Raw genomic sequence first — 13,305 nt, forward strand, 5'->3', positions numbered from 1 at the left:
ATGATCTTATATCTGAGAAGGTCATACATATGGGTGGGAAAATAATGTCCACACTGTCAGGTCCCTAAAAGGTGCCAGTAGCCACTGCATTGTTCATAGAAAATACTTCACCTCAAACACTTTGCCTCTTTTATTTTTTTCAGTAAATAGAGTAATATATTGATGATTCATTTGTAAATGGTTTGAATACTCATCTTTATATGAAATTTATCACTTGAAGTGACCCAAGAGACTTATTCTACTACCTTGTTATAACTGACTTAGCCAAGGGAGGTTGCAGATTTTAAACCCACAGTTGTATTAATTTCTTTCAATCTGAAGGTAAAAAAAGTACATAACTGAGGTCTTTAAAAAACGAACCTAGGGCTTCCCTGGTGGCGCAGTGGTTGAAGTCCGCCTGCCGATGCAGGGGACACGGCTTCGTGCCCCGGTCCGGGAGGATCCCACATGCCGCGGAGCGGCTGGGCCCGTGAGCCATGGCCGCTGGGCCTGCGCGTTCGGAGCCTGTGCTCCGCAACAGAAGAGGCCACAACAGTGAGAGGCCCGCGTACCACAAAAAAATAAAAATAATAAAAGAAAATCTTCTGACAATATGCCCTTAAGAGAAGAAAAAGGACTGACCAGCAGATTAGAGACAAATTCATTTTTCCACAGGCCACAGACACGACCATTCAGCAAGACGTTAAATTGATCAAAATTATCACCAGGTCGAATGTGCCTTGGTAGCAAAGTATATACTTTCCTCAGTGATGACTCTGACATAATTTGTAAAGCAATGAAAAAAAAAACAACGGTTGACATCCTGATGTTACATATTTATGAAATTCTGGGTTCTCAAAATACTATGACAGAGAGACAGAGTTTTCTAGAAGGTGCATCTAATATGTGCTGTCAGCTCTGCTCAATTTGTTGATTTCTAAAATTGACAGACACACAATGAAATAAAATTTTGCCAATGTGATGAGCAGGGAGTATTTCTGCACATTTTTACTTACTATTAAATTTTTGAAAACATTATTTTATATTAAAGCAAACATATACTAAGTAGTAAAATATTTTTTAATCCTATGTAATTAAGGTAAAAGAGAGATTCCAAGAGTTCATATTTATTTCATGCTACTGTGTGCACTGGGCATTGAACCTCTGTTGGTAAATCTGCATTTATTGAAGTACTGAATTAAAACTTTTCATAAGATCTCAAATTTTTCTTAAACATTATTATTGTAGTGGAAATTATTTGAAATCAGATCATTTCCAATGTGATGACTAATTATAGTACTGTCAAGGACAGCTTGCAATATGAAAAGATTATGATTCAGAACACATGAACTCCAGTTACATGCCTGTTACTTACTGGTGATGTGACCTTGGACGTACAATCTCTCTGCAATTTTAATGACTAATAGGGATATTATTATATTGACTCAAGGGTTTACTAAGGTAAAAAAGCAACTTAGACTGTTATGTCCTCTTAATGAATTGACTCTCTTATCTTATGAGATGTTTTACCTCTGGTTCCCCTTGTCCCTAAGTCTATTTTCTCTAATAAGAATACAGGCACTGCAGTTTTGTTTTTTTGTAATTATTTGCTGTATACTGATGATACATCTTTTCCTATCCCTTTACTGCTATAACAAAACAGATTTTTTGTAAAGTCACTTCCCATTTGAACTACCTGAAGCAATTTCTGCTGAAGTTCTCCTTCAGCCGTTCAGTTTAGTAATCCATACTAAACTGTCTCTTGGACAGTTGTAAACATCAGCTCCCTGGGGGGTTATTTATTTATTTTTGCGGTACCCGGGCCTCTCACTGCTGTGGCCTCTCCCGTTGCGGAGCACAGGCTCCGGACGCGCAGGCTCAGCGGCCGTGGCTCACGGGCCCAGCCGCTCCGCGGCACGTGGGATCTTCCCGGACCGGGGCACGAAGCCGTGTCCCCTGCACCGGCAGGCGGACTCTCAACCACTGCGCCACCAGGGAAGCCCCACCCTGGGGTTTTAAATGTTTAATTTTTCATTGTGGTAATGAATACATACTATAAAATTTACCCTCTTAACCATTTTTATATGTGCAGTTCAGTAGTGTCAACTGCATTCACACTGTTGTTGGAACAGAGCTCTACAGTTTCTTCATCTTCCAAAACGGAAACTCTCTCCTCATCAAACTACTCGCCATGTCCACCTCCACCTAACAACCACCATTCCATTTTGTTTCATAGTTTTGACTACTCTTGATTCTTTTTAGTTTTAACCTATCTGTACCTTTAAAGGGAGTTTCCTGTAGATAGCATGTAGTTGGGTCTTACTTTTATTTCCAATCTGACAATCTGTCTTTTAGATGAAGTGCTTAAACCATTTGCATTTCTCACAATAATCAAGGTGTTGTGTTTAAATGCACTACCTTGCTATTTGTTTTCTATTTCTCCTATCTGTTCTTGGTTCATTTCTCCTCTTTTCTTGCTCTCTTTTAAATACAGTTGACTCTCTTTTCAAATGTTTCCAATTCATCTCTACCATTGATTTATTAGCTACTATCTGGTTTTTTTCGTGTGTGTGTGTGTGTGTGTGTGTGTGTGTGTGTAGGGGGGTTGCTCTAGGATTTACAGCGTTACATCTTTAACTTAACACAGACTACCTTCAAATGATACCACAACTCTTCACACACACAACAGTATCCTTCCTTCCATCCTCCCATTTCTGTGCTACTGTTGTGACCCATTTTCCTTCAATATATGTTATATGTATTGTTATGATGTTTGCTTTGAGCAATTTTCTTCTAAATTTTTTTTTATCTTTTATATTTGCCATTTTGAGTACTCTTCATTTCCTTGTGTTGATCCAAATTCCTATCTAGTGTCCTTTTACTGCTACCTAAGGAAGTTCTTTCTTCTGCCCTGAATGGTGTCTGATAAGAAATCTGATTTTTGTTCCACCGTATGTCAGGTATATTTCCTTCTTCTCCCCTGGCTGCTGTTAAGACTACTCTTCATTACCTGTTTTCAGCAATTTGATTATTATATGCTTTGGCGTGATTTCATTTGCTTTGGGCTGAACTTGGATTTGTGGGTTTATAGTTTTCATCACATTTGGATCATGTCCAGCCATTGCTTTGTTCATATATTTTTTCTGTCCTCCCCTCCTCCTGAGAGTCCAATTCTACATATATTAGACAACTTGGGATTGTTCCATAGGTCACTGAGACTCTGTTCAGTTTCTTAAATTTTTTTTCTACATGATCAATTTTGATCAAATGCCAAGACACTGTTACTTTTACATTATTGAAGGCTGGATCTGTCTTCCTTTGAGACTGTTGGATTTTGTTCTGGCACAACTAAGGAACTTGCAGATCAGTCTGATCCTTTCTGTCATGGAAAGGTCCAGACCGGACGATTATGGAACTAATTCAGCCCCATTACTAAGCAGTGGCCCTTCTGAGACCTCTACCAAATGCCCATGTATGAAGAGGTCTCTCCCATATGGTTTCTGTGAATTTTATGTGAAATCCAAGACCTGTTCCACCCGTTGCCATCCTTGTTCTTTCCTTGCCTTCCTCCTCATACAGGCAGATCATTACTTAGCAAACCCCTTAAAGGGACCAGTTTGAAGATCCCCAGAGCCCTCTCTTTGTACAACCCCATCCTCTCTGTTATTGTTCTCTTTAAAAATTAATTGCCTTGACCTCTCCAAATTCCAAACCCTGCCTGCCTAGCTTGGTGTGACTGTTAGACCCTCTCTGGGTCTGCCCTCCCTGTTTGCCGCCAGGCAGGAGGTTGAGGCAATAGTAGAAATCACCCCCTTTCTCGTCCCACGTCCCAAGGATCACAGTCCTTAACTGCCTGTTGTCCAATATGTGAAAAACATTTCATGTATTTTGTCTGCTTTTCTAGTGTTTATGGTGGGAGGTTGATACCCACAGCAGTTAATCCCTAACAGTCAGGAGCAAAGAGTCCTCCAAGGGCTAAACAAGATATTTTTGTGAGGCACTTTATAGACTATGAATCAGTATATAAATATTAGTATAAGAAAACACACCTAGATATAGAGAAATATACATCTCATGATCCAGATTTTTTTTTTCCTGATTCTACTACAAAGACTAGTACCTGAAGGAGAACACAATCATTCATAAGCTGCAATATTTTGGAAAGGTTAATTTCCCCCAAATCAAAATTCCCAAATTACTCAGAGCATGAAATTTCTTTAAAAGATGTTCCTTTTTACAAAGCACTGACCCTGTGCAAATGCAAATAATGCTTGGAAAGAATAGCATTTCATATTCTCCTCAATTAATACGACTGCAGTTAGAACTGGTCGTCTGTGGATACCAAGAACTACCACTGCACAGAGGGTCAAGGGTGTCTGGATGGCAGGCGGAAGGGAATAGAGTTGAAGGAGAAAGTATATTGCTAATGGGAAAGAAGGAGGGCAGAATTATCAGCTTCATAGCTTTGCCCAGGGCAGGCCCCAAGGGAAAGGATCTGGCTGCCTGCTATATTTCCCTTGGGTACTATCTGTAATTACTATCACAGCTCATTGATTTTCAATTCTTTCTATTAATACATTTACTGGCCATTCTGACATTATTAAAATCAGTCCAACTCTGCTTCTACAGAGGAGGACAGCTCTTCCCTAAAATATGATTTTGGCAAGTGCAGATATATTTTCCTGCTTTAAAAAAATAATAATGGTCTTCTTGTATTAGCAATAAGATAGCTTCTGCGTGTGCTTTTCTTTGAAGCCAGGTAGTGACATGCAAAGACTGGACTACAGATCAAAAGATCTCAAGTAGTGGGTCATCAGAGAATATTAAGTGATAAGCTGCGTCGTATGTCTAAGATAATTCTACCGATTTACTAGCTATGCTGGCCCCTGTTCCCACAGTAGAGGGGGTAATAATGAGGCACTGAGGTAGGGAAACGCAAGTGGCATTTTTATAATACCTTCTCGTGCTCTTCTGACAGCCATTAAAGTAACACTGTCTTACTAAGCCTTGACACACTAATGTATATTAAATCTTTTATGTTAAGTTAAACATAGTGGTTTACTGAGGAAAAAGAAGTTAGACGTGTTGTGGAGTTTTCTTCTCCAAAGCCACTGAATTTTAATGTAACTGCCTGTCTCCACTCAGCACTGCAGAGCACACATGTAGGTTCAGCTACAACACTTGCACCTGTTTCTCTTTGTTTATCAAACCTAAGGATTGGAGGCTTTTCCAAAATGGCCCCTGTCTCGAAATCTCAATTCTGCCGTTGACACTGGCTCCCCCTTACAATAAAGAGCATCTGAATTGATGGCTCTTTGCTGAGCTCTGCTTAAGCATCAGCTGCCTGCGCTGGGAGGACGAGGAATAATGAGAAACAAAAAGCATTAGCTCTGCTCTTAAGGACGTGACAATATAGTAGCCTTAACGGCACTAGTTCTCCTTGATACAGAAATGTCTTCAACACCTTGCTCTGAATGTCCTACTGAACGGTGTGCAAAAGCACTGCAAGCCTCCAGGGGAAAGAACCAGGATTCTCTTTTGTCCTACCTCTAAAATTAGAGCGCTCAGAGATCTCCAGTCCGACCAGGGCTGATATTTTCTGCTAGGAAGCCACGGAACCATACCTATCCGCCGCCATACCTGTCCCTTCCCCAGCTCGCGGGCTGGGGTAAAGCGACCTTAGGCCGTCTCCCACAGTGTAACACAGAGGGGTCTTTTATCACCCAATTACCAACTGCTCGGACCACTTAAAATGGGCAGAACATCCCATCTCCTTCTCTCTCTCAGCCATGCTATTGCCACCTCCTCGGGCCTACAAGCCCCGCGGATCAGGACTGCAGCTGCCTCTACAAGAGGAGAGAGAGGAGGAGAAACCACGGGCTCCAACACCCTCGTGGTTGGATGAGAGGCTCAGGTCCCCTCCGTCCCTGCGGCAGACCCCTCGGGCCTTAGAACCCGAAGCGCGAGGGTGACTGAGTGAGGAATCATTCTTTCCCGTCTCCCTCTGACGCCTATGTATTTTGCATAGTTTTATTGAGAGAGCTTTTTTAAACATTTTACTTTAAAGAATTTCAAACATATATAAGATTAGGCAGAAGAGTTAAACAAGCCCCCTTGCACCCATCATCCAGCTTCAGTAATGATGGAACCGTGACCAATCTTACTGCATCTCTCTCCCCATCCATTCCACCCTCCCCGTTTATTCTGCAGCAAATCCCAGACATCAAATTATTTCATCTGGAAATATACCAACAAGTCTTTAAAGTATGCGAACTCGGGCTCCTTTGGTAAAAATGATGGCCAAATAGCATTAACACACCAAGCGGTATCACTTCTGTGTTAAAATAATAACTGATTTCTGGCTTCATCAGTCTATGTTTTTACACGATCAAATCGAAGCAGAATTTGCAACGTTTCTCCAGACACGCTCAAATAATAATTAAAATAAAAAAAACAAAGCTTAAGATTTAAGATTTACCTGAAGTCCTCTCTTAGGATTATAAATTAATGCAGATGTTGAAAACTCTACCAAGTACCTATGAGAACTGCAGCAATGGAAAGTGAAGCAATGGGGCCCTTTATAATCCTATTTTTCCTCAAAAGGAGAACATTTCTTGAGCACCCACCACATGCAGTCAGGCCCTTGTGAGGCTGGATGGTTTGCTTCACTTCCCAGGTGAGGAGGAACAGGTGGACAGAGACGGCTGAGGAAGCATCTTAACTCAGGTCTGTCTCCCTTTACGGTCTGTACATTTCTACTTCCACACACAGGCAGTTTCATTGCGGTATCACTTTTAGACGCATCACAGGACATGCTTTCTCTCACTCCATGCCTGTTAGCAGAATCAAAGGCCGTCAGGCGGAATTTGGAAGGTCTCGTCTCTAACATCCCCACTACACAGATGAAGACACAGAGGCCTGGAGATGGGCAGTTCCTTCCCAATGCTGTTCCAGCAGGGCCAGGAATAAAATCACGTTTTATGTCTTTGAGGTGATGCCTGTTCTCTGCACACCGCCTTATCTCTGGGTTTACAAATTCTAGCATACCTCTTCCTGCTTTAGTCCTGGGCTTAATAACACCTTACAACATCCAAAGGCTGAGAGCACATTTGAGAAGCTCTTAGAACAGCTGGACACAAGCACCAAAGGTCACAGACAAAGCCACTCCACCACTCCATGCTGTGCCCCTGAAGTATATCACAAGAGCACATGACCTTGCCATGGACCACATAGCAGCATGCGCTATATTACCAAGAAGGCTGAAGAAAACTTAAGTCACATTTCAGGAGACTGCAGTACCGATCGACTTCAATACCACAAAACTAAGGGTTCCAAACCGAAGTAAGGCACACAGAGACGGTCTGAATTAGCCACTCTTCCCTATCCAGTTCACACGGCTACAAGATGAAGACTGCCACCAAAGGAAATCTATTCTTTCCAATATTTCCAATTCTTATTTTTATGTTCCCAACACCCCTATGAGGTAGACAGAGCAGGTTTATAAGTAGCTACTGACTGGTTTCATATTTTGCAGCATGCCAGTTATAACGCCTGGACAAATTTCACACAGCACGTATTTTCTGAGCGCTTACCACGTGCCAGGAACCACGAGAAAAACACAAGGAACAATTCTTGCCCTCTGAGAGCTTATAATCTGATTTAAAGAGATGGGACCACATACATACACCACAAAACTATTTAGAGGATGAGGCAAGGCAGCCAGAACTTTTCAGAGACGAGAAAGCAGAGTGGCCAGCCTTGGCCTGTTCCACAGTCTTTCTTTAAGCTCTGAAATGTGCTCATCCGGTCCTGACTTCCTTGGAGAGGAGCGGGCACATGCGGAGACCAGCTGGCAGCTGAAGACCTAAGGGACTATTTATGACAAGAAAGAGAAGAGGGAGGAGTAGGTGCCTTCATGGTGCCCTGAGACAGGAGGTCCATGTAAAATAGCAGATCTTTACACTACTGCCCGTAGCCTGAAAGGCAGACTAACTTTTCTTCCCCTTAACGCTGATGGAAGAGTCTCAAAACTAGGTTTCCAGAGTGATTACAGAATCCCACTAATACACAAGCTTCAGGCTTTCCCATTCATTGCTGTGATGCACAGATACATTTCTATAATGATTTTTGTTCCCTGTAACTAACATCTCATCTTTTTCAAAAGCCCATAATCACGCAGGTGACGATTTTAATGTCACCAATATGTTCACACTTTCTTACGAAGAATCAAACTTCAAACAGCCTTTAATACTCAATGAGGAAAGAGTTCTGTAAGACGGAAATCAAGAAATCTTCAGAATTCTAGCACTCCTTATCTAAAAGTAGTTCTGAGATTCTGCAATTACACAGTATTATCACCCATCCCATCGTCCCCAATACAAAACTCCAGTAAAGGGACCAAAAATAAAGTTCACTAAAATTCAAGATTTCAGCTGGTTAAAGAAGAGTTGATTTAAAGTATTACAAATGAGTACAAATTAATTATATTCTATAAATAGTTAAATCATAATACATTTCATTAAACACTGTGGTCTGCTTCTCTTAAAGCTTTGCTGTAAAAGAGAACAAAAGTTTGCGTGTCATATACTTAAGAAAAGCATATACGAGACTAAGGAAAAGAATAAATGAAGTTTCTGTTCCCCTCCAACATACACATTCTAAATTAGGGTTAAAGTACTAACATCAGCTCCACTCACAAGAAAGAAAACTGACTTTAATAAACAGGCATTAAGTAAAACCTCGAACCTACAATTTTTCCTGTCCCTATTTGAGGACAGAAAAATACTTTCTAGAAATAATGTGACATGAGTTTCTTATTCACACTGTAAAACCCCTGGGAATATTGGGTTTTGTTTTTTGTACACTTAAATCTTTCATGCAAACCTTACCTTAAAACTGAAAAATGATAGTAAAGGAGAGAGAAGTACCTAGATGTTCTTAAAGATTCCCAGGACTGGTGGCAACAATGCACTATCCTGGCTTTGCCTAACAGCCCAGGTAACACATTCTGACTGGTTTTCTGTACTTTTTTGCCTCCCTCCAACATGTATGACTTGAACAGATTTACTGTTATTTAAGTTGAAGAACATACTGTGAAATAAAAGCGACATTGTGAAATATACCGTTTTTCACTTTTCCATCAGGCTGCCTTCTCGAAATAAGATGTTACAGTCGGTACGTTTTGTTAAACTTAAACACGGGGTATGTAGGAATTTATTTTATTAAACTGATGCTAATGCATTTAGATTAAGAAAACAGGACTCCTAAGAAATAAAACACATCCTTCTGTGGTTTGGTTAGAAAACAAAGGTAAAGAACTACTTAGTTTGGAGGATACAGAGTTTAACTTGATGAGTGTCAGGCTAGAAAATCCAGGTGAACACATGACTTTTTCTGAAGGTTTGTCTACAATGAACAAGCAATTATTAATAACCAACACATAGTCTTTTCTTTCATGATGCTCTACTGCCTAAGATGGGTTGAATCTCTGTGAATCGGTCATTTTGTCACACAGACTGTGTGGTTATGTCTTCGGCTGACATACTCCACAATGTGCATTTCAGAGCTACCACAGTCTACACTGAACGTAAAGATTGAAATGATATGCTCTACGTGATGGGGGTCTGTTTCAGACACTGACTTACACGGAAGAGAAATATATTATGAGGTGCCCGACACCCTGTCATATAGTGCTCAGGAATGGAGACATTACTGGAGAACCCTCTAAATGCAACCATCGAGATCCCTGCCGTCGAGTGTCCTCATTACAAAATAATTTTGGTACATCAGTATCCTAACCTCTTGAATGGGGTCCCAGAAGAACTCATGCGTACTGATTGTTGTAAGAGTGAGAGTTTATTAACACTTAAATTTGATTGCTCAATGACAAAACACTGCTAATGTTTTGTTTTGGTTTTTTTGAATAAGGGATACCCAAATAAGATTAAGACTAAATATGTATTTAATTGATGTCCTTTTCGTGGTCACGTGTACTTGCCTCTGTGATGCTGGTTTAGTAAGACAGGTAGGTAGTGCTTTCTCCCTTAAATACAAAAGGTGGTCAGCCGATGCTGCAAGGAGTCACATCGCGCTGATTACGATTTTTACTAGTGAAGCTATAGATGTTAACAATTATAAAATCACCCGCATCCTTTTCAAAAACTCTAGCTGTGTTCTTAAGTCCTTATACTTTCAGTAGCCATAAATTGTCAATTTGGCTACGTAATTGCTCAGTAAGCTTTCTTTTGCTTTTATGTGCTTTTCAAACTCACTGACCTAAATTTCATCAACTATAAAAAAGGGTAAAAACAAATGTCAAAAGAGAAATCCATCCAAAAACAGTAATAACATTCCCATAACTGTACTCTATAATTTCCTAACTTAGTAAGAACCAAACTATCTTGACACTGAGGTTAGAGTCCCATCTTATTTTTTTTTAATACTTCCTCTGTGAGTTGGATTTGAATTAGCTTTCCAAAACATTCACCAATTTAAATAAAGCCGTATGGTCACTATGCCTTCCTAACTTCAAGAACTTATCTTTTCTAAGTTAGTAATATTTGAGGTTGCAAGTGGGTGAGAATCAACCATGGTCTCAGATGATTTTTACTCAAGAGAGAAAAGCTGAAGCAAGTGAAAACTCAGAAGTGTTCTGCAAACCTTAGAACACTCTGGAGGTAAACGCTGTCACTCTCTTAAAGAGAAGGGGGTGGGGCATCGTCGGAAACTTCTGCTTACCCCTTGTTCAGATTCCAAAAGCTCTGTTTTGACTCTGACTGCCGGCATCCCATCAAGCATTAACATTCTGTTCTCAAAGGTGTTGATATTCTGAGAATAAAAAAAGAGAGAGAGGGAAATTCAGCTATAAAGCGTTCAGAAGAGGACAGCTGGAAGAGTCTGCCTTCATTGTAGTACATTTAGTACTGCTAACCTAATTTTTTAACAATATAGTATAATTAAAGGAGAATATCAGCATAACCAATTATCCCCCCATTCTGAACTTTCATTTGAAATAATGACCAAGAACTTGAATTAATCAGTCTGATTCTATGACCCCTGGGTTGGAGGTCAGACGGTAATAAACTGGAGTAAGGCAACCTTACATTAATTTCTACGGGGCCAGAGTAACTCATCACACTTGCAATCGTGGAAGGAAATACAAGGCAAGTTTCTTTCTTCCTTAGCTCTGGAGGCTGTACTGTATACAGAAATCCATAAAGGAAAAGACAGATCAAAATAATTTATATACTCTCATATTACTGTCAAAGTCGAAATAATTTTAAATACAAGATACTATAATGCTGGACAGTGAATTCCGGTACCACGGTGTATCTGATCAAATGAAAATTTCTACCTTTCAACCGCAAACATCTCCTTTAAAAACAACTAACATAAATCTTGGATTAAGAGTGAATTCTTAAGCTGAAGTCATAATCAAAGAATAAACAACAATTTGTTTTCTGTTCTGGTATATGTTTGGCTCCATTTAACACCTCTTGAAGAGAAAACCTTACTTCTATTGTGGCTCAACAGAATTTCAAACATCTATAAAAAGATTAAACCAGGGTTATTTTTTGACTAATTTCCACAGCTTCCGGGATTTTCTGAAGTCAACAACCTAGGAAGGGAGTCAGAAAGCCACACATCAGTGCTTGCTTCAGGCCAAAATCAGGCTCATGTTTTAAAATTTGTTGAGAATGCCAACTTTACCCTCAAACACTGACTAAACCAAGAAATTAAAATGACTAAGTTTGACTGAGTTTTTAGAATAGTGTCTTGGCTGTTATAGAATGTAACCATATGACACCAAGGTGGTCTTATTAAAAGAAAAAGAGAGACATTTCTAAATGTTTTGCCTACATGGTGACAAAGGTTAATATCACTTCTAAACCTTGAGGTTTTCGCCATTCATAGAGTTGCTTTTCTCCCCAACAGACAGTTAAATAAAAACAACTCTCACTTCAACACATCATAAATTAAACGTTTTTATTACCAAATAATACCAACAGAGTGCAGTATAGTGAAGCTCTAATTATTTCTCCCATTTCTTGACTCTCCTTTTTGTGTAAGAAAAATACTCTGAGAAATAAAATGTATGGGGCTTCTTATCACAAATATTTGCTCAGAGAAATCAATGGCAAGAAGAAAAAGCAAATTTATGCTCGAGCTAACTAATGAGCATTTAGAAATCCCATGCTACCTAGTCTGTTAGGTAATAAAAAGAAGAAACATTACTGTCATGTTCCTCTCTTAGAAATGTACAATATTATTAAAACTGGCAGGATACATCATTGTTTTCACATGTTTGCTTTTGACTTGTCCATATTTTGGGGGGATTTTTGCAACCTAATAGCTTACAGCAGAAGGAACTATGGTATTACTGCTGAGCTCAGGGCATCTGTTCCAAGCTTAAAACCCTTTCACAGAGGCTGGTGGGTTGTTTACATATCAGGCATGGACCTCAAATCCCAATGTGTCATCACTTGCTTCCATGCTTGGAAGCAGCCAGCTTGGTTTGCCACCTCCCAACCTCAGGAAAGCTTTCCTGCTGCCAGCAGCCCTCAACTGCCGGGCCTTTCACAGCAGCATGGAATCCACCCTAACAAAGCCTCCCGTAGGCTGTTTGGTTGGTAGACAATGAAGGATGAGTTGATACTGCTTCCTACCCCGGAGGAGGTCTTGCCCAGATGGAAAGGAAAGAAGATGCCTTGCAAAGGAGGGGAAAAGACAAAGAGCGATTCTGGAAAGGCAGGTTTAATGAACTGTTAGAATCTGATTAGAGGCTAATGTCCCTTTTAGTGCTTTGTACCAATTTACAGCTGATAGACTTCAGCCGTTTTCCTCGCTGGCTGTGATCAACCCATTCATTTAAAAAGAAAAATGCAAGCTAACCAGTCTTTGAAGTTGAAAAAGGATAAATCAAAAAAAGCTGACTGGGTTCACATGCTATTTAGTACATGTAACTATCACTGTTTTCATTATAATTTTTATTGTTGTTGTACTGGAATAATTCTAGATGTGTTAAAGACAGGGTTACACTTCAGTTTCATGTAAAAGTGAAACAATTAAACACATTTGCAAGCATTTTTTTAAGAAATGAAGTTTGCCTGGCAAATATTTCTCTTTCCCTGATTTTTCGAGGATCAGCGCAGCACAGCCATAATAAACACCATAAATTGCAATGTTCACAAATAAGAAACTCAATCCTTAATTATTAAACTCTTGCAACTAGTGTAGATTCGATCGGTACATACGCCTGAAAGTTATACTGTATACACATGAAGCATATTAATCTCTGCTTTCCTGATTCTGACCTTGTTTAGCATA

General features: G+C 39.8%; 1 protein-coding gene across 7 annotated transcripts in view; it reads right to left on the reverse strand.

Moving 5' to 3' along the window:
* KLF12 (KLF transcription factor 12) overlaps positions 1 to 13,305 on the reverse strand; it is a 479,922-nt gene that overhangs the window by 269,625 nt on the left and 196,992 nt on the right. For all 7 annotated transcript variants that reach the window (XM_067016247.1, XM_067016246.1, XM_059042250.2 and 4 more), the window contains exon 3: positions 10,717 to 10,806. In XM_067016247.1, coding sequence (XP_066872348.1) covers positions 10,717 to 10,806 — 90 coding nt within the window. The remainder of the gene's footprint in view (positions 1 to 10,716; positions 10,807 to 13,305) is intronic.

This window comes from Kogia breviceps, chromosome 16, assembly GCF_026419965.1.
Source record: "Kogia breviceps isolate mKogBre1 chromosome 16, mKogBre1 haplotype 1, whole genome shotgun sequence".
Taxonomy (NCBI): domain Eukaryota; kingdom Metazoa; phylum Chordata; class Mammalia; order Artiodactyla; family Physeteridae; genus Kogia; species Kogia breviceps.